The sequence below is a fragment of the Meriones unguiculatus genome, chromosome 3, assembly GCF_030254825.1.
Source record: "Meriones unguiculatus strain TT.TT164.6M chromosome 3, Bangor_MerUng_6.1, whole genome shotgun sequence".
NCBI classification, from domain to species: Eukaryota; Metazoa; Chordata; class Mammalia; order Rodentia; family Muridae; genus Meriones; species Meriones unguiculatus.
Window position 1 is genome coordinate 47,973,074 of NC_083351.1, and position 21,065 is coordinate 47,994,138.

Consider the following 21,065-nt stretch of genomic DNA (forward strand, 5'->3'; position numbering starts at 1 on the left):
TTATAATCCCAGAGATGGGGAGGCAGAGATTTCCCCAGAGATTTGCTGGCCAGCCAGGTTAGCCAAATTGGTCCCAGTGAGAGACCTTGACTCGAAGTACAAGGAAGGAGCTGGGGATATGGCTCCGTGGTTAAGAGCACTTGCCGTATAAACATGAAGACCTGAGTTTGAATCCCCAGCATCCACGTGAAAAGCTGGTAATGGCTGCGCACACCATAGCTCAGCACTGTAGGGGATGGGGACAGGCAGATCACCAGTGCTGCTGGCTGCCAGCCTAGCTCTAGGTGCAGTAAGGGCACTGTCTCAAGGGATACAGCAGAGAGGGACAGAGGACACCTGGCATCCTCCTAGTCTCAGTGCACACACACACACAGGTGCACACCTGCCATACTTATTCCAACACACACATACACTTATGTCCACAAAACAACAACCACAAAAGCCACCACACATATGTGCAAACACTTGTACATGAATACACACAATATCAGTACCAGAAAAACTGAGAAGCAAAAAAAGTTTTTATTTTATGAGTGCTCTATCTGCATGTACACCTGCACGCCAGAAGAGGGCGCCAGATCACATTATAGATCAGTGAGCCACCATGTGGTTGCTGGGAGTTGAACTCAGGACCTCTGGAAGAGCAGCCAGTGCTCTTAACTTCTGAGCCATCTCTCCAGCCTGAGAAGCAAAAAATTTAAGACCAAAAGACAAAGTTTTTTTTTTCAGAAGGTGTTTTTGAATTTTATTAGATTGTTAAAAAAAAAAAAAAAACAAAACAAACCCAAAACAAAAAACAAACAACAGTATCTAATTTATTGCTCACAAAATAAATAACAGTGGCTCCCTAAAATTAAGGGGATTTCCGGGTGCCTGGGAGAGAGAATCTGATATGAGGAAAAGGTGCCTTGGGTGCCAGGACTAAATATTAACCAGGAAACAGTGCTACCCTCCCTGCCCCCAACACGCATTGGGAACACAGACCTCACTTTGTTTAAAAGTGCACTCTGTTGATACTGGGGTGTTGGACTCGGTAGAAGCTCACCAGGCCACACTTGCTTACGGCAGCCTTTCTTTTCTATAGCCTCATGGCCACTGGCAAGTTCCTTGCAAGCTGAGCTGGGTTGTGAGTCTGTATGAGACTCCAGGAAAAGAAAGGTGAATCCACATGCCAGACAGACTTGCCCGAGCCATGCCCATCTGCAGCACCTTATCTCCAGAGCTGATTCTAGGCTCTCTGCTGCTACAGGAAGCAACGGGCGCCTAGGTTACAGGCCCTGCTGCTCTCACTTCACCAAGGAAGTTTTGGGACTAGGTTGCCGGTTTCTGGGACATCAGAGGCTACCTGTGGTGACACACCCCAAACCTGTACACCTGGGTACACCCCAGCCAGATGTGTCCTTTCCTCCCAACCCCAAAACCTTTAGAGTCCCACACTCATACCTCAGAAAACCCACCCCTCCCCAGACACACATAAATCAGAGACGGACTGACCATGTGAAACCAGCCCCTTCCTCTGAGACCTACAAGACAGCAGCCCTGGTTTGTGGGCCCTGAACTCCCTTCAGAGCTACACCTGCTACTGCCTGTCTGTCTGTCCATGGTGTTAATGACTCCTAATAAACTTCTTACTCCAAAGGACAATCTGCAAAACTATCCCTTCAGTCCCCGCTTGGCTTTCCTGGAGGGGCCTGGGTTATCCAATAGGCTGCAAAGGAGGTGGTATGTGGAGATACCTATTTCTCAAGCATGAGGATCCTTTTTGTCATTTTTCCTCCCTTAGGCTCTGATTACTATGTGTTTTCCACGGTGTCGGCTACTTTTGTTTGTTGGATTGTTGGAGACAGGGTCTCAAGTTACCCAGGCATGATTACTCCTGATTGTCTTACCTCCAACTCTCAATAGCTAGGATTACAGTACATTCGCCCCCACACCTGGCTGATGATTGGTGGATTTTAATACGAAGCCAATTGGCAGAAAAACAAAAACAAAAACAAAACGAAACAAAAAACCCCACAAGGGTAGGAAGAGTGGAAAAAAAAAAGATAAAAAGAAAAGCTGACAGGAAATAGATTTGTAATGAAGCTGGGATGTACTATCTTGGTGGCAGGTGAAAGAAACCATCCTTTTCCAAGGACCCCTTGAGCATACAAGATGGTAGGTGGAACTGATCTGACCCTTTTTTACCCAAGCTGACATAGTCTGGGAGGCTGAAGATGAAAAGATGTGATCACTGCTAATAACTGAATTGTCTCTAAGGCCCCAGATGGAACAACCAGGGGGAAAAAAGGTTCTAAATTCTCAGAGACCTTCCCAGTGTATACAAAGGATCAGAAAATATTGGAGGTTGGGAGGGGGAAGGGAAGAGCTCCTGTAATCATTGACTGCCACACATCCTGAAGGCATCCCACTGGCTAAAGTTCCTGCTTTACTTGCGCGAGCAGCTGTTCCACTGGTGCCAGCCACAGAGAAGCATTGAGGGTCACCTAGTGATGTTTTCTTGTAAGACTAAAACGGATGAGAGAGCACTTTCATCCTAACAGTAAGTGACCTGAGTAATCTCTTGCCTTTGGAAGGGAAAGACCAACCTGGTCTTTAGGAAATTCATTTCCAGCTGGGCACAGTGGCACATGCCTGGAATCCTAGCACTCTGGGAGACAGAGCCAGGTGGATCTCTGTGAGTTCAAGGCCAGCCTGGTTTACTGAGAAGTTCAGGACAGTCAAGGCTACACAGAAAAAAACCTGTCCTGAAAAACCAAAAAGGGGGGAAAAAAAGAAAAGAAAGAAAGAAAGAAAAGAGAAAAGGGAAGTTCATTTCTCATGATTCCTACAACTGGAGTGGTCTAATTGCTGCTCATTGTTCCTGGCTCTGGTTGTGGCTCTGTGTGGTTCCTTGCTGAGTCCATTCGTGGCCACAAGGATGAGATCTCCGGTTGAGTGGTAAGCTTCAGGGTGGGCCATATAAGCCCAGGTTCCTGGCAGCTTGGGAGATCCGGGGCGTCTTCCTCTGGGGGAATGGATAGTGAGCTGGTTTTCCAGACCTGTGCAGGTTTTTTGTGGAAGGAAGTTCCTGAGCACTGGCTTGTAAACTGGAGCCTGCCACCTGCTGTGGAATACCACCCTCCTGACTTTGACACTGGGCAGCCTCTGGGATTTTGATTTCTTGCTGTGTCTTCTGGTTGCTTTTCAACACATCAGGGTCTCCCTCTGGAGAGAGCCTTGGTTCTGATTCCGCAAGGTATCTTTTGGGGTTCCCTTGGTGAGTGGCTTCCAGATGGAAGGTTTGAACCAAGCGATGCATTTCTAGGTATGTGTGCCATGGTGTCTCAGCATGATGGCAGCTTCTGTCTGCTTCTTCCAACATCCTCTTGACCTCAGAGTCAGTCTCCTCCAGGGACAGTGAGCTCCTTCTCTCCTTGTTAACCCAGACAGCACTGGTCATTGATTCAGCTGGAGTAGGCATGGTCCCTTCTAAGAAGAGAAGGCACATCAGTGTCATCATTGGGAGGTAGGTGTCTGAGTAGCTCCCTTTGAGGAAAACTCATAGCTTTCAGATTAAAGGAAAGCCAGGCCCCAAAATGCCAAGGGGGCCAGATACCCAGAACATTGCACATGTGTATCCACATATCCAAACACATAGGACCTGGCATATCTGTACTCTCTCTCTTTCTCTATCTCTCACACACACTCTTCCCCATCATGCAATTATAATTATTCACGACTCAACAAATATTTATCAAACGCTATATCTAAGACCTTGTTTATTTGAGGTTCCATGATAGCAGTGAGATTACTCACCACCTTATATATGGGTCCTAATAGAGGAGAAAGGCAATAAGCAAATAGATACATTAAAAATCCAGGGGCTAACTGGACAATGTGCAGAGAGTAAGAGATTTTGGCATTCATTCTTAAATGGGATATCTTTATCCAGGCCCTCTCAGGCTCAGAGAGTTACGTGGAAGAAAAGTCGAGAGATTGTAAGAGCCAAAGGAGATGGGTGACTCCAAGGAAAGAGCATCCTCCAGACCCAGCAGGACTGATGCACACATGAACTCACAGAGACTGTGGCAGCGAGCACAGGCCTGCACAGGCTCAAGTCAGACAGGGTCCCAGGACTGAGAAAGGAAAGGAGGCATGGGCTCCCACTCCTAACCAAGAAACTATCTGCAATTGGCACACACATGCAGAGAAATACCAGTCTTTTCCAGTGAAGTCTCCACACCTCATATATTCACCACACTTTGGGACAGGCTGCATGCTCATCAGCAGATGGCCAACACAAAATGAACTTAATAATAATTTTGTAGACTTTTGTCTCATATTGCTTTGTTTGTGCATTTTTTGTTTGTTTGTTTTACTGGTCTTTTGCTTATATATTTTGGTTCTCAACTTTGTGTTTTTGTGAGTTTTTTTCCCTTTGTATGTGTGTTTTCTTGTTTTTGTTGGGGTCTTGGAATTGTGTGGGTAGGAGGATCTGGGAAGAGCTGAGGAAGGGGAAAACATGATCAGAATACATTTTATGAAAATGTGTTTTGTTTTTTTTTTTTTTCAAAAAAGCTAATGCAGTTGCTAACTAATTTTATGGAAAAACTCAAGCATAAAAGAAGGTAAAAAACTTCAGTGAGAGTATATAAACTCTATCTGGGAAGAAGTGAGAATTAATATTTAAGAATGGCAAGGATTGCTGGGAGGTGGTGGTGCATGCCTTTAATCTCAGCACTAAGGAGGCAGAAGCAGTTGGATCTCTGTGAGTTGGAGGTCAGCTGCAGAGAGCTAGTCCCAGGACATCCAGAGCTACACAAAGAAATCTTGTCTCCAAAAACAAACAAAACAAAACAAAATATAGGCAAGGATCAAGGATACACACAAGCACACATACACACACACACCACATAAACACACAAACACATACACATATATGCGCAAATTTATTGCTATGATTTAGATTTTAAATGTCCCAAAATCCCACTGCTAAAAGCTTGATCCCCAGCCTACAGTGTCATTAGGAGATTGTGGAAGCTTTGGCAGGTGCTTACTCAAAGGAAGTTGGATCACAGGGGCATGTTGTCTAAGGGGTACCAGGTTACCAGCATCTCCCCCTACATTTTGCTTCCTAGCCACCATGAGGAGAGCACTGTCCACCATTACATGCTCCTACCATGATGTAATGTGCTAAAAAAGATCCAAAACAACAGGATCAGGTGACCCTGGAGTGAAACTCGTGAAACTATGAGCCAAAATAAACCCTTTTTTTTCCTTGAAGTTTATTTCATCTGCTATTTTGTCTCATGATGGAAGGCTGACTAACATACTTCCATCTGAATTCTTACACACACATCAGAGAACAATGTTGTTCTTAGCTAATGATTTTCTTACTGAAGATGGTGGAGAGAATCCATGGACACTTCTCTGAGATGCTTTCAGCATCTGTTTCTTCTCTGAATTGGCTTCTAAACTGAGGATGCAGATAGAAACATCTTCCATTTCAAGCACTTCTTGGGATGTGATACTTTACTATGAACTTTAAGAAAAATTGGGAATTGTTTTCCAACAAAAATCAGATCAGTGCTGAGCCTGGAGTCCTGGCACTTGACATTAGCATCATTTCTAACAGAGAACAGTGGGACAATGATACTGGAAGAATGATGTCATCAGGGAGCCCCTCTGAGCCTCAGCCTGATAAATCCAAATGAAACAGAACTAGAACAGATAAAGCCATTTCTGCACACATGGGGTCTCACACATGACCCCAGGAGAGAATGATGACCTGTTCCCACTTGTAACTTCACTATGCTTTCAGCATGGTGAGCATACTGGCCTTCACAGTACTCAGATGCTCTGCAGGAATTAGAGAACAAGGAAAGAGGGGAGGGAAACATAGGAAGAGGAAACCAGAATCCCGCCTCATCCTGTGTCTTCCAGGAGAGGTCTCTGGAGGTGGGAGATGGTTTCAGGGACAGGCAGGTCTTCATAGCAGGATCTCTTAACTTTCTGTGTAGAGAGACAGAGACAGAGAGAGACACAGAAACAAAGAGAGATAGAGACAGACAGAGAGAGAAGAGAAGAGAAGAGGGGAAGAGAAGGAGGAAGGGAGGGAGGAAATACCCATGGCCCCAGCCATGTAGTGGACCCTGCCCTCAAATACTTCCTTCACTCTTCAAACGAAGAATATTCAAGAACACAGAGAAGCTTCATACTATGTTTTCCCTTTCTTTAAAAAAAAACTTTTCAAGATTAATTTTACTTTATGTATGTAAGTGTTTTGTCTGCATGTACATACATGCACCACATAAATGCCCGGTGCCTGTGGAGTTCAAAGAAGAAGGTTTTATCCCCTGGAATTAGAGTGACAGATGGTTGTGAGCCACCATGTAGGTGCTGAAACGCACCCAGGTCCTCTGTAAGAGCAACAAGTGCTCTTAACTACTGAGCCACCTCTCCATCTTCTTATGTTTTATCTTTACATCTGTTTTGGTTTGATTTGGTCTGGAGGGGGAGGGGGACGGTAAACTCAAGCTTTGTTCCAAGGCTATATCCACAACCACTCCATTCTATGGCTTGACACCGATCACAGAATGTAGACCACAGTCTCCCTGAGTGCTGAGTTCTGGCCTAGCTAGTTCCCAGAACACCGTCTTTCTTCTCTCTGTTGTGCATGTGGAACCAGTCCCAGGAAGCAGAGTCTCCATCATCATCCCACTTAGCCTAGCTGGGGGCCAAGCCTGCTCACCTGACTGACCAGTCTGGCCAGATCAGAACTAGGAGAAAATAGGCACAGAGACCAGGAACAGTGGCCTTTGGCCAAACACCTGGCAGAGGCCTCTGTTCCTTTGGCTAAGGGACAGACTGGGCACAGCCACCCTGATCAAGTTTCCGTGGCTCAGTGCTGGCTGGGTCAGGGACAGCTCTTCTCTTCCTCTCCGGGAGACGTGGTCCTGTCCTCCTGGGACTTTCAGTCCACCCACAGAAGGACCCTTCCCTCCAGTACTTGCCCAGCCCTACCTTTAGGAAACACCATCAGGTGGGCCTGGGTCCTCTGCTGTCTCCTCAATCCTTCATACTGGGCGCGAAGAAACTGGATGTTTACAGGAGGCCCTTGACTCGACGCCTGAGTCCCGGAACCCTCAGCCATTAAGCAGGTCCCCAGCTCCAAGAAGCTGAGTAGGGCAGGGCAGGAGCAGGCCAACCCTTTCATCCGCATCCGGGAGAAGAACAAACACTGAGGGCTGAGGCAGGGGGAGGGGAAGGGAAAAGAAGGGTAGGTGGTAGGGTGAAAGAAAGGGAGGAAAAAGAGCAGGGAGCCAGGAGAGAAGCTGCCAAGATGAAGGGCGAGAGAAGGAGAAATCAGAGGAACCAAAATGGGGATGTAGGAAGAGGAAGAATGAGGATGGGGGAAAAGTGAGTTCTTAACTAAAGAGGAAGGTTTGAGGAGGGGTCAAGAAAGGGGAGCAGAGAGAGAAGGAAAGAATGAAGTGGTGAGGGGTTAAGAGCAGAGAGTGAGGACCAGCAGAGGGTTAGGAGCAGGTGGGCAAGGAGTAGGTTGAAGAGTAGCAGGTAGGAGCGGGTGTTGAAGGGAGAAGCAAGCACAGCCACTGGGATCTTTGTCTCCGGCCAAGGAGCTTTTTATTCCGGCTGCTTCGCTGAGTGACAGTCAAGTTTAGAATGTGGTTCCAAGAGCTATAGTGAGATTCCAGTTTCCTGGCAGAGCTGAGCCGGGCTAAGGAGTGCCAGGCACCTGCTCAGCACACACATTTTGAACTTGACTTAGCAAATGATCAAAACCTCCTGGTTTAATGAACAGCCATCACAAAAAGAAACAGCTCCAGCAAAACCTTATAGCTGGGACTCGTGATGTGCACAAGATCACCCTAAGGTCTCCACGCAGCCCCCAACACACTGCCAAGATAAAAGCCCAGGCAAAAAAGTCTGCGATAACAGTGTTCAGGGGAACCCTGGCTGCTCGCCAGCCCCACCTCTTTGACATTTGAGCAGCCTTTGTGGTCTTGGCCTTTTCCAAGGAAGCAGCAAGCAGATGCTTATTTTGCCCACAGCTCTGTGCAGGCTCACCCCCTGTATGCCAGCCCTACCATTTCTTTGAATGGCAGACGCTGCCTCTTCTTCCAATAGCCTTGCCCTGTCCTTGCTCTGCTTGCTCAGGTAAGTCCTTTTCTTTCTCCCGATGCAATGCTTACCTCAGCCGGCGGCCTGCCCAGTACTCACGTAGAGCAACAGAGCAACGGGTGAGGAGATGGGGGAGGGTAAATTTTCAACAGCTAGTGTCATTAGTTCACTTATTTCCACCTCAGAAACATCGTGGAGAGTGACTGGTGACATCTGCCACCAACCTTTGACTTTCATGCTCGTGCACACGCGCGTGCGCGCACACACACACACACACACACACACACACACACGTGCACATACATTCGTACAAATATGTACATATAACTCATGAAAGGGAAAAAAAGAAGAAGGGATCGATTTAAAATCACCACTTGATTGTATATATTCCTAACAATAGAACTTTTTCAATAATAAGCTATCATTTTCAAAATCCTTGGCATTTTCAAGTTAGGCCTCCCCACCGAGCACCTGGCTTCCTCCTGCTGCCAGAAAGGTCAGTGACGCCTCAACTGCGACATCTAAAACACGGCCGTGGTTCCTCCCCTGGTGATGTCCCCTCTCTTTCCTTCGCTTATCTCTTTCCTTTCCTTATCTCCTTCCACTTTGTTATAGGCTGCTCTATCAAAGTCCCACAACCTGGGTGGTTTAAAACAGCAGACACTGTTCTGTTTGCTTCACAGAGGCTGTAAATCCAAGATCAAGCCCGACCCGAGTACTTCTGGGGGCTGTGGAAGACTCTGTTCTCCGCACGCACATCAGCTTGCTCTTGCTACTTGGTGGTCTTCATTTCATGAAGGAATCACTTGGGCTTTGTCTCCTCATAATGTTTTCATGCGTGTCTCTGCTGCAATTTCTCCTTTTGTAAGGACACTGGCCACTGGAGGAGTGCATGGCCTGATAGCCTCTTCTAAAAAAAAATTATATTTGTTTGTTTATTTATTTGTTTGTTTGTTTGTGCTCTATCTACATGAACACCTGCATGCCAGAAGAAGGCATCAGATCACATTATGGATTGTTATAAGCCACCATGCGTTGGCTGGAAATTGAACTCAGGACCTCTAGGAAGAACAGGCGGTGCTCTTAACCACTGAGCCATCTCTCCAGCCCACCTCACCTTAATTTAACTAATTAAGTTGACAATAAACCTACTTTCAAGCAGGGCCCATTGTAGGCTCTAGATTTAGGATTTCAGCAATTGAACTAGGGTTGAGGGGAAATGATTTAGCTCATGTTGGGTAGATTTTGACAGGTCCTCTCTGGGAGACAGGAGAGAGGACATCACCAGGGGAGGAACAACACCGGTGTTTTAGATGGTATAGTTGTGATGTCTCTGACCTTTCTGGCAGTGGGAGGGAACCAGGTGTTTGGTGGGGAGACCTCCCTTGAAAATGCCATTGATTTTGAAAATGATAGCTTATTATTGAAAAAGTTTTATTATTAGGAATATATACAATCAAGTGGTGATCCGAAATCGATCCCTTCCTCCTTTCCTTCCTTTCATGAGTTATATGTACATATTTGTGTGGATGAAAATGGACACGGGTTGATGCAGATGTCATCAATCGCTCTCCACATTGTTTCTGAGACAGTCGCCTGCTGATCTTGAAATACACCCATTTGGCTAGGCTGGCTGGCCAGTGAGCTCCAGGGTTAAGCAGGCCTCTATGCTTCCAGAGTTGGGCTTACAGACTCACAGTTATCTCGCCCTTGCCTTTCTGCTAAGCCAGGGAGCTGTATTCAGGTCCTTGTGCTTGCCCAGCAAACACCTAACCAACTGAGCTTCTTCCCAGCCTCCCCCACTCCCACCCTCCCTCTTTCTCTTTGTCCTTTCCTTTTCTCCCTTCTCTTTTTGCCTTGTTTTTCCATTTTTGTGACAGTTTTACTTTGTAGCCCACACTGGCCTGGAACTCATGGCTATCCTCCTATTTCAGACTCCCACCCCCACTGTGAGTCCTAGGATTATAGATGTACTGTCATGCCTGGCTTTTTTTCTTGTTAGTTTCCCATTAGCATACGCATATTCCCATTTGGCACACAGAGAAGTCCTCCTATATTTTTCTCCTCCTCTCCTATGTCAGGTTTTCTTTCTCTTCTGTGGTGAGGAGCACATGGTAGACTTTGTTCACATTAGGGAACACTAGGAAGCAGAGACTGATGGGAACCAAGGGTGGGTATATTCCTCAGTAACCATCCCTACTCCTAACTAATGACCAGTTCCCAAAGACTCCATAACTTTTTTGTTTGTTTGTTTGTTTGTCTGTTTATTTTGTCTTACTAGGTAGCCCTGGCTGTCCAGGAACTTATTATGTAGACCAGCCTGGACTCTAACTCACAGAGATTTGCCTGCCTCTGCCTCCAGAGTGCTGGGATGAAAGGCATGTGCCACCCCCTCCCAGAAACTCCATAACCTCTTAAGACAGTGTCATAAGCTGGGGACCATGTGTTAAAGCTTGTGTCTTCAGGGGACATTTCAGATCCAAACCAGAAGTGGTGGCCAAAGACAAGGAGGGCAGAACATCCCTTATCTTCCGTACGGAGTGGCACCCGAACCTCCTGTGTGGAAGACTGGTTATCTTCCTAGTGACACAGTAAAAGCTTCACTGCTGAGTGCCTCCCCTGGGCACTCTGATGCAATTAGACTGGGATAGTATCTGGACATGTGTATATCTCTACAGTTCCCCGTGTTCCAGGGAGCTCAGCAGAGATGAGCACTCAAACACAGTGTAGAGCCAATAGAAAGTCTTTATTCCAGCTGGCTGGGACCGCATCCAAGTGGCCCAGGACCTGAGTGAGTTTTTTTTTTTTTTTTAAAGCAGTAACCACATCTTGTTATCTCGCTCAGGTGGCAGCTGCAGGGGAGCTTAGGAGAAGTAAGTAGTTTGAAACAGGCAGTTTAACAGAAGCTAAGATAAATTAGCTAGGACATGTAGACCTTTGGCTCCTGGAATAGAGCTGGGTAACCTTACATGGGATTCTCCGTCAAGGAGATTAGAGTCTAGTTAAATCTGAAATGGCCTCAGCAAGAATACAAGATGGAGGAAACTCTGCATTGTCTTGCTCCATCACACCTGCTGCCCTGGAGAAGGCTTTTTTGACTACCTGAGACTCAAGTTAAAGGAGAAAAATCCAAAGCTTCATTTTTTTCTATTTTTGTTTTGTTAATATGGTTGCCGGTAGCCAGGGCTAGCCTCAGACTTGGTAGACAGCCAAGGCTGACTTGAACTCCTGATTCTCTTGCCTCCACCTTCTAAGTGCTGGGATAGCAGTCATTTATCATAGATCAAGTTTTGTTCCTGTCTTTCTTTTACCATCTAAAAATTTAACTTCTTTGGAGCTTATTGTAGTTTTGAAGGCAAGGGTGTAAGGCAAGGGTGTAGCTATTTTTTTCCCTGCAGATAATTTTCTAATTGTCACACTACCACTTACTAAATAAACTTTCTTTTCCCTGCAGCTTGTGTATGAGAAAAAAAAAAGTGCAACCTTATGTGATCTTGGTGAGTCTTTGGATTGAGGCAGGTGCCCTTTCAGGAAAGTGTCAGGACAGCTGCCACTGCAGGGTATCCTTCATTGTCCCAGGAGACCCCCTCAGCAAATCAGGAGGTAATGGTCAAAGCTGCTGAGGTGTAAGGCCCTGGAGGAGGGATGAGATGGTATGCTATTTGAGTAAACATCTTTTCATGTGTGTTCAGACTCCATTGAACCTTCAGTGTTCTTAACTGCTTGTGGTGGATGACCATGAAGTCAGATCCTCTTAGAGTGCTCCTAAGAGGATCAACACATTCCTATAGCTCTGGCTGGTGTTTATAGTAAGGAAAATGAGGCCTAGGGACACTCAGTGTAAAGGGATTTAGCTATTCAATGAGGTGTGGGTAGCAACTGATGTCACTTACCTCTGGGGCCTTGTTCTGGAGAGAATGGTTGTCATGGCCATCACAGAAAGATGAGCCTCAGTGGTGGAGGTTCACAGGTTTGAAGAGGAAGCCCTTAGAGGGGCTTGTATGATGGACAGCCAGGTGTTTTGTGGACATGGTGTATAGACCCTGCCCTGCAGAAGGACTTCAGCCTTGATGTTCCAATAGAGGTTTTAGGAAAACTCAGTACTCTGACCTTAGCTTTTCCTCTCCCTATAGCAATTTTATCTAGTATAACCCCATCCCTATAGTACAGTGGGGTAGCTATAGAGCACCCCAAAGGGCAGAGCATGAGACCCCCCTTGGGCCTGGTATCAGTGAGGAGGGGTGGCCTCATCCTCTGGTGGACTGTGATTTGTGGGTCTCTGTAGTAAAAGGCAGTGTCTTCAGGAGTGCCAGCTGTGATATGGAAAGACTCAGATGTCAAAAAGTATGCCACAGCAGACTGCCTCATAAAAGACAAGTTCTCAGCCCTCCAGAATAAGGCAGGTGCCTCTGCCATGAGGATACATCTGCACACACATGAAAACAATGGCTGTGTACAGCGATCTTGAACTAGTGGATCAGGTGTGCAGTTGTCACTCAGTATTCATAACCAGTTGTGGGAAAATGGGCATAAGTTTTACTGTTGTAACTATTTATTTAAATAAAGGATTTAAGTGTGCATGTGTGTGTGTATGTATGTGAGAGAGAGAGTGAAAGAGAGAAAGTGAAAGAGAGAGAGAGATAGAACACCTGGAGGATAGATGACAGCTTTTCCAGAGTTCTGCCACCATGTTGTGTACTCCAGGCTAGTTGGTCAAGTTTCCTTCAAGTTTTGCTGTCTGCTCCCTATCTCAACATGGAGTGCTGGAATTACAGGTTCGTGCTGGTGGATCTGGCCTTTAACAGTAATTCTGGGAATGAACTGCAGTCATCCAGCTATCCAGCTCGCATGGCCAGTGCTTTTATCTGCTGAGTAAACATCTTCTTTTCCTAAGTGTGTTTAAACTCTATTGAACCTTCGATGAACAAACAATAGTAATTGTTTTATAATGTGTTGTCTTAGAATTTCTATTGCTGTGATGAAACACCATGACCAAAAGCAAGTTGGGAAAGAAAGGGTTTTATTTGGATTATACTTCCACATTGTGGTCCATCACTGAAGGAAGTCAAAACAGAAACTCAAGCAGGGAAGAAACCTGGAGGCAGGAGCTGTTGCAGAGACCATGGAGGGGTGCTGCTTACTGGCTTGCTCTTCATCGCTTGCTCACCCTGCTTTCTCACAGAACCTAGGACCACCAGCCCAGAGATAGAACTACCCCACAATAGGTTGGGTCCTTCCCCATCAATCACTAATAAGAAAATGCCTTATAGGCTTGCCTATAACTCAATCTTATGGAAGCATTTTCTTTTCTTTTTTTCCCCCATTAATTAATCTATTTATTTATTCTACATCCCAGTTGGAAGTTCACCTCCCTCCTTTCCCCTCAATCCTTCCCTTTCCCCTCCCTTCTTCTTCTCCCAGTCCCTCTCTCTCACCTCCCTTGCCTTCCACCTGTGTTCATAGAGAAGGAGAGATTTTCTGTGGCTATCAACTTGCTTTGGCATATCATGTAGATTTGGGTCCAACTTCTTCTGTTGAGGCTAAGGAAGGCTGTCCAAAGGCAGGCAATAGAGTCAGAGGCAGCCCCTGTTCCTACTGTTAGGAGCCCCCACATGAGGACCAAGCTGTACATCTGTAAAATATGTATGGGGCCTAGAACAGTCCCATAGATGCTCTCCTATTGGTGGTTCAGTCTCTGTGGGCCCCTATGGATCCAGGTTAGTTGATTTTTTAAAAGATTTTCTTGTGGGGTCCTTGACCTCTTTGGCTCTTCCAGTGCCTCTTCCTTCTCTTCCCTAAGATCCCCGAGCTCCACCTAATGTTTGGCTATGGGTCTCTACATCTGTTTTCATCAGCAGCTGTGTGAAGTCAATCAGATGACTGCAATGCTAGTCTCCTGTCTGCAAGAACAGTATCATCAGCAGTGTCAGTGGTGAGCTCTCTCTCATGGCAATGACTCAAGTTGGGCTAGTCATAGATTGGTTGGGTTGAAAGTTCTGTGTGTGGGGTGGCATCTCCTTCCCTCCAGTGGACCTGCCTGGCCACAGGAAGTGGCCACCCCAGGTTCTACCCCTCCCCCCCGCATCTGCTAGGAAGCCCACCACAAACTCCCTGGAGCCTCCCCCATCCCACAGATGACCCCCTCCACCAACCTCAGCTTTCTCTCCCAGCCCCCCTTCCCCACACCTAATCCCCACCCTCCTCCCCAACCCTTCTCACCCAGTTCCGTCCCTCTGTCTACCTCAGATGTCAATTTTATTTCCCCTTCTGAGTGAGATTTAAGCATCCTCCTTTGGATCCTCCTTGTTACTTCGCTAGAAGCTTTTTTTTAATCAAGGTTTCCTTCTCTCAGATGACTTTGGCTTATGTCAAACTGACAAAACTGTCTAGGACCTGTATATTTTAAAGGTGTTGAATATATTCCACAGCATTACACCTTAAAAAAAAACCAGAATAGTAGCCCATTGTGTGGGCATACAATTTTTTTGTTTGTTTGTTTTTGAAACAGGGTTTCTCTGTGTATAGCCCTGGCTGTCCTGGACTTACTCTATAGAACAGGCTGGCCTAGAAATCACAGAGATATGGGAGCCTCTGCCTCTGCCTCCCGAGTGCTGGGATTACAGGAGTGTGCCACCACTGCCAAGCTCTCATTTATTATTACCACAATATTATGATGAAATATTACCATATTTTATTTATCCATTCATGAACTGATAGAGTTGGTTTGTTAACATCTTTTTGTTATTACTGTATATTGATCTGTGAACATCAATATATAGGCATAGTCTTTGCATTCAATTCTTTTGAAAATTCTGGATCAGAATTCTGTCTGTGCTAACTCTTTGTCTAACTTTTTAAAGAAAATATACAAATTAAGTTTAATTTCCCATATGAACACTGTGAGATCTAGGCAGTTGACTTGGGTTTAATTCCTGGCCAATGCACCAAGGGAAGGTGGGGAGAACTTGTTTTTTTTTTTTTTTTTTTAAATTTCCAAGATAGAGTCTCATGTATCCCAGGCTGGCCTTAAACTTCTATGTAGATAAGAATGACTTAGAACTCTCATCTTTCTGCCCAGGCCTAAATGCCAAGCTAACAGTATGTGCCACCATGACTAGTTTACTAGGGATGCTGGTGATAGAGTCTAGGGATTTGTGCATGCTAGGTGAGTTCTTTTACCAACTGTGCTACAGCCCAGCCTCTCTAGATGACATGTTAAACCCCTGCTCTTCTACCACCAACCCAGTGTCTTCCCCACTTGCCTGATGACACCATTTCTAAGACCCCTGAAACAACTTCTTGGCTGGGCTGTTTGTTTCCTCTCCTGACCTTTTCCAGCCACTCTCCTCAAACAGGTCGGTGTTCCTGGAAAGCACAAGGCAGACAGAACCTGTAGCTTCTGCTGTTTTAGAAACTCTTCTCAGTTTCCCAGTGCACTCAAACTGGTATTCAAGACCTTCTCTGGCCAGTGAAGTGGTGCCTTCCTTGTATTTGTCTCACTCACTAGTCTCCAGAAAAACCTGCTCCAAGTTCTTAAGATTTCCTACATGGGTTACAACGATGCCCACAATCAAGAGTCATAGACCTTGAGTCAGGTGTTTCTGGCCCCAAACAGCTCATTCACTTGCTGTGGCCACCCACACAAATTGTATCATGTTTTAAGTGCATGGGGGAACAAAGGAGACTGGTCTCCTACTAATTCTGCCTTTCCTCTTTTTACTGAATGGCCCCAAGTGATGTCTTCTCCTGAGAACTTTGGTATGTGCTATTCTCTGTATTCCTTACCTCTGATGAGCATACACACACACACACACACACACACACACACCTCTCCTCCTTAGCTTCACTTTTCAGTTCCTAGATAAGATATGATATCAGGTTTAAAACTGTGGTGGGTTAAGCCAGAGGTGGGTTTGTAGTTGTTCTTTTCTACTCTTAACAATGTGCCTCTGCGTGAGCCGCTTCATTTATCTGTGCCCGAGGAAAAAGCCTTCTCCAAAGAAGGCTTCCCCAAAGAGCAGTGAGTAGCTTCAGTTGAGCAAGCAAGTATGATATATTTTATTGAGCTTTTAGAAGATAAAAGAGGACTAATGTAGATAATGAGGAAATGAATGCAACCCTTCAGCCACACACTCTGCTGACTCAAGAAATCAAAGAGAATAGCCATGGGTGGTGTATGGCAGCACAACCCTTTAAATCTCTAATCTTAGCACTTGGGAGGTGAAGGAAAGAAGATCAGGAGTTTAAGGTCTTCCTTCCCTGCATGGCCAGTTCAAGGCCAACCATGACACAAGACCCTATCCCAAACAATAAAAGCGAAAATGAAAAGTAACAGAATGTTTTAATACACTATGATACAAGCTGGGTGATGGTGGCTGCATGTCATTACTCCCAACACAGAGAGGCAGAGGCAGGTGGATCTGTGATTTGGAGGCCAGCCTGGTCTACAGAGCTAGTTCTAGGACAGTCAGGGCTGCACAGAGAAACCATGTCTCAAGAAAGGAAGGAAGAAAGGAAGGAAAGAATGAAAGAGGGAAAAAAGATACCATGGTACATAATTCAAAGTCTGCACCCAAATGACTGTTTTGCATTACAGGTCTTTTATCACAGGAAATTACCACAACGTTCAAAGAAATCTTGTCGGTGTCTACATGAGAATCCATACCTGTTTGGAGAGGTTTGATCCTTGTTATCTGTTCAGCAAATACCAAGAACAAATGGTAACACTTTGATGATGAGTTATGTCTTAGCCAAAGTGGTAAAGAAGTCTGTGTAAGTTGGACTCATTGTGTATGAAAACAGAACAATTCCAAGCCTTCACATGAAGGTGAATCTCATCTTTAAATTTATTTTATCTCCTGCCTCTTTTACAGACACAACTACCTACCATTTTGAAGCAAGCCTCTTGTTCCAGCCTCTTTTTATCACTCCAAACAGAACCCCATTAAGAAGCCATTGTCCCTCTTTCTCTGCTTCCCATCCCTGGCAATCACCAGTCTGTTTTCAGCTGTGGCGGGTGTCTTTATTCTGGATGTACCAGATAGATGCAAAAGCTGTGGTCTTTTGCATCTGCTTCTTTCACTTAGCACAGTGCTAAGGCTCACATGGGTTGCTGCACACTCCCCCACTTCACTGTTTTCTACCGTTGAGCAACATTTTATGGAACAGATGACATTTTCTTCTTTGAGAACTTGTGATCTTTCTGCCTCAGCTTCTCAGGTGCTGTGATGCTCAAACTGTGCTGTTTCTCATAGTATCCAATAGATATTCATTTATCTATTATAAATAACTATACTATACTAGTGTGTGTTTCATTTTATAAATTAAAAAAGATTTATATGTGTGGGTGTTTTGCATGTATGTCCAGGGTTGGGGATTTAACACAGTGGTAGCAAGCGCAAGGCCCTGGGTTTGGTCCTCAGCTCTGGAAAAAATAAAAAAAAGCAAAATAACAAAAAGACCAAAAACAAATGAACAAACAAAACCAAGGGAACTTGCACATATGTCCAGTATGTCCAGGCACTACTTGTGTGCTTGGTACCCACAGAAGGCAGAAGGGGGTGTTGGATCCCTGGAACTGGAGTTACAGATAGTTGTGACTCACCATAATTACTACTCAATATTCTGGTGATCATATTGCATCCATGTCTTTGGCCTATGAAAAGAAAATCCAACTTAAATGTAAGTTTCCTGCCCTCTAGTGGAGGCTTTAAGTCATGGCCACACAAAGAGCTGGGAGGACTCAAGGGGTTTGAACAGATGGTTGGGAGTCCCACCATGGTGCCTCGAAGGCATGGAGGCACCTGCTGCTGTAGGAGCCCCTCCTGGGAAACACAGTGGACCTCTTCATGACCTTGGTGCTGACATTATGTGGCTTCATTCTTCCTGACCTGCAAAGAATGGATAGTCATCAGCCCGCCAAATGGCCAATCCTGGAAGGTCTACCAGTTAAGTGCCCTCATACAGAAAGGTGGGTTTGGGGGGACAGGAGTCCAGATAGTAAGATTTTCAAAATGGAGCAAGAGAAAGTTACTTCATCCATAGCCAAGGAAAAGGAATGAGAAGAATTTGAACCCTGAGGTGAGGGGGTCTCTGCAGGTGTCCAGGGAGAAAACTGAACCTCAGGAAAAGGTGAGAATGGAAACCCAGTGCAGACTGACTTCAGCTTGGATCAGACTTTGGGGAGTCTAATACCAGGAGGTTCATTGTTGGTATATTTAAGCACAATAGACTTGGGGTTGACTTCCACAGTTTCATTTCCAGGTGCAAAGTAAAGTTTAAGGTGTGATTACATAGAAACTCCTTTACAGCATACATGTGACCATGTAGTCATAGATAAAAAGCCTAGAATCCATTGTGGTCTCTGACTGATACCATAGAGGTCAGCAAGCCAAAAAGCACATGTGAAATACCCCTATGGGTAATGCTCTAAGGAGGGAAGAGTCTGGAATAACCATTCTGGGGAATGGGGGTGAGGTCTGCCTCTACAGCAAAAGATGGGTGAGGTCTTCCTCCACAGATAGCAAAAAGGTCACCAGATAGTTAACAACTTTCACTCTGAGTGTAATGCATGGACTGCAGGGATTTGATGTATATTCTCCATTGAGGAGACATCCTGCATGATTAACATCCCTGGTTCTGTTAGTGCTTCTCTGTGAGTACAAGGACCTTTGAGGCTTCCACAATGAGGGATTTGAAAATCAGAGCAGAGAATGTCTGATGTGGAAGTGGCCAGGGCTGCTTTCCATCCTAGTGAGGTGACAGGCAACTCAGAGAAGTTGTCTTAGTTATTTCCTGTCCCTCTGATAAGCCAACACAAGCACGGTGACTTGTTGAAGAGTTTATTAAGAGCTTGCTGGTTCAGAAGGTGAGTTCATGACCACTGTGGTGGGGAGTGTGGCAGCATGCAGGCAAGCAGGAGGCGCTGGGGTAGTAGTGGAAAGCTCACATACGGATTCACAACCATGTGGGGGCTAACTAGGAATCTTGTGAGCTTTTAAAAGCTGAAAACCTACCTCCAGTGACACACCTCCTCCATCAAGGCCACACCTCCTAGTCCTTCTCAAACAGGTCTACTAACTGGGACCAAGTATTCAAATATATGAGCTGATCGGGGCCATTCACATTCAACCCACCAGAGAAGTGCTGGCTTGGCTCTTGGATGCTGTCTGTCCCTCACCTTTCCTCAGTGTTTTTAATCCCGAATTAACCCAAGCAGTTTCCAACATCAAGTTTTAACCGATAAAAGTGCTTTAGATATGATGTCTTATTTTATCTTTCAGGTCCCCAGAGAGACAGATGTTATTGTCCTACGGAGGAGGTACTCAAGGCTCTAAGAAGCTGAGCAAGACCCACCCAAGGTCCTGCCACTAATGACTGACTACAGAGGTGCACACACTCTTCTTTCTCAAGGCTCTTGCTTTCTCCACTACCCCGTCAGTCATACAACAGGGAACTGGAACCTATGCCTTCAAGTCATGGGATTAGGTGCTCTCTCCACTTTTGCTTCTTTAAATAATTGATAGGTTAGGGCTGGCAAGATGGTGCAGCTCATAAATGCACTTGCTTCCAAGCTTAATGACCCATATTCACTTCACAGTACCCACAACGTAGAAGGAGAGAATGACCTGACTCCTAAAAATTGTCCTCTGACCACCACACACACACACACACACATACACACACACACGCGTGCGCGCGCACGCGCGCGCGCACGCACACAATGTGAAAAAATACATTACAATGCTAGATTCAATAATTTTAGTCTGATTATCGTAAAATGTTTTGTGGACCTTTAGTAAGCAGTTAACACAGAACTGGAGAGATGGCTCAGTGGTTAAGAGCATTGGCTACTCTTCCAAAGAATGCAGGTTTGAATCCCAGCACCTACCTGATGGCTCACAACCATCTGTAGCCTCATTTTCAGGCAATCTGATGCCCTCTTCTAGCCTTCAGGGGCAATACACCACACAGGTCATGCATAGATATACATGCAGGCAAAATACCCATACACATAAAATAAAACACACCTTTAATTTTTTTTTAATCCTTTAACAGATGGGGACAAATTGAGTCCTTGATCCTATATATACTGCTTTTCTTCTTCCAGTCAACTCATTCTCAATCTGGCCACTGTTTGATAGTCTTTCCTAGAAGTTCAGGCCCACATTTGGAGGTCTATTCTCTGTCTTAGCTGTAGTCAGACAGCCACGGTTTTAGTCTTAACCTCCGAGCCATCTCTACAGCCCACATGGTTTTAGTCTTAAGGGTTTTGCACTAATGCAGGATCCTCAACCTGGACTGAATGTTAGGAGCCACTTGAGATGGCCCTGGTGGCTCTTACCTGTAACCACTTGACAGGTGGAAGCAGGAAGATCAGGAGTTCAAAATCAACCTCAGCTACAGAGTGAATTTGAGGCAAGCCAACAACGTATGAGATTTTGTCTCAAAATTGAGACAAAACATAAACTAACAACAAACAAACAAGGAAGCCCTTGAGAAGACCTCATATGAAACACCCAGAGCTGTGAGGAAAGTGACAAAAATTTCTACTTAAAAACCAAAACAAAGAAAGAACCAAACAAACAAACTAACAAAAAAAAGTTATAATGGTGGCTCGTACCATAATCCCAGCACTAAGGAGCCTGAGTCAGGGGAATTTCTGTCAGTTTGAAACCAAACATATTAAGTTCTAGGCTAGAGAGACCTGCCTCAGCTACTTTTCTGCTGAGATGACAAAGTAATCCAACAAAAGCAATTTAAGAGAGACAGTTTACTCAGGCAGTGATGGCACGCACCTTTAATCCCAGGGCTTGGGAGGCAGAGGCAGGTGAATCTCTGTGAGTTCAAGGCCAGCCTGGTCTACAAAGTGAGTCCAGGACAGCCAGGGCTACACAGAGAAGCTGTCTCAAAACAAAACAAAACAAAACAAAAACCAAAAC

The 21,065-nt window shown here is 45.4% G+C and overlaps 1 protein-coding gene across 1 annotated transcript; it reads right to left on the reverse strand.

Moving 5' to 3' along the window:
- Positions 1 to 792: 792 nt before the first annotated feature.
- Positions 793 to 7,726, reverse strand: C3H9orf152 (chromosome 3 C9orf152 homolog). The gene is made up of 2 exons (XM_021628039.2): positions 7,006 to 7,726; positions 793 to 3,471 (listed from the first exon to the last, which is right to left on the reverse strand). Exons 1-2 carry the CDS (start codon positions 7,202 to 7,204, stop codon positions 2,948 to 2,950), a joined length of 723 nt encoding a protein of 240 aa, XP_021483714.1. The 5' UTR covers positions 7,205 to 7,726; the 3' UTR covers positions 793 to 2,947.
- Between the last annotated feature and the right edge of the window lie 13,339 nt (positions 7,727 to 21,065).

Coding starts and splice junctions, on each gene's coding strand:
- C3H9orf152 (XM_021628039.2), bottom strand. CDS start 7,204: ATGCGGATGAAAGGGTTGGCCTGCTCCTGCCCTGCCCTACTCAGCTTC. Junction 3,472..7,005: donor CCTGATGGTGTTTCCTAAAG/GTAGGGCTGGGC, acceptor TTCTCTTCTTAG/AAGGGACCATGCCTACTCCA.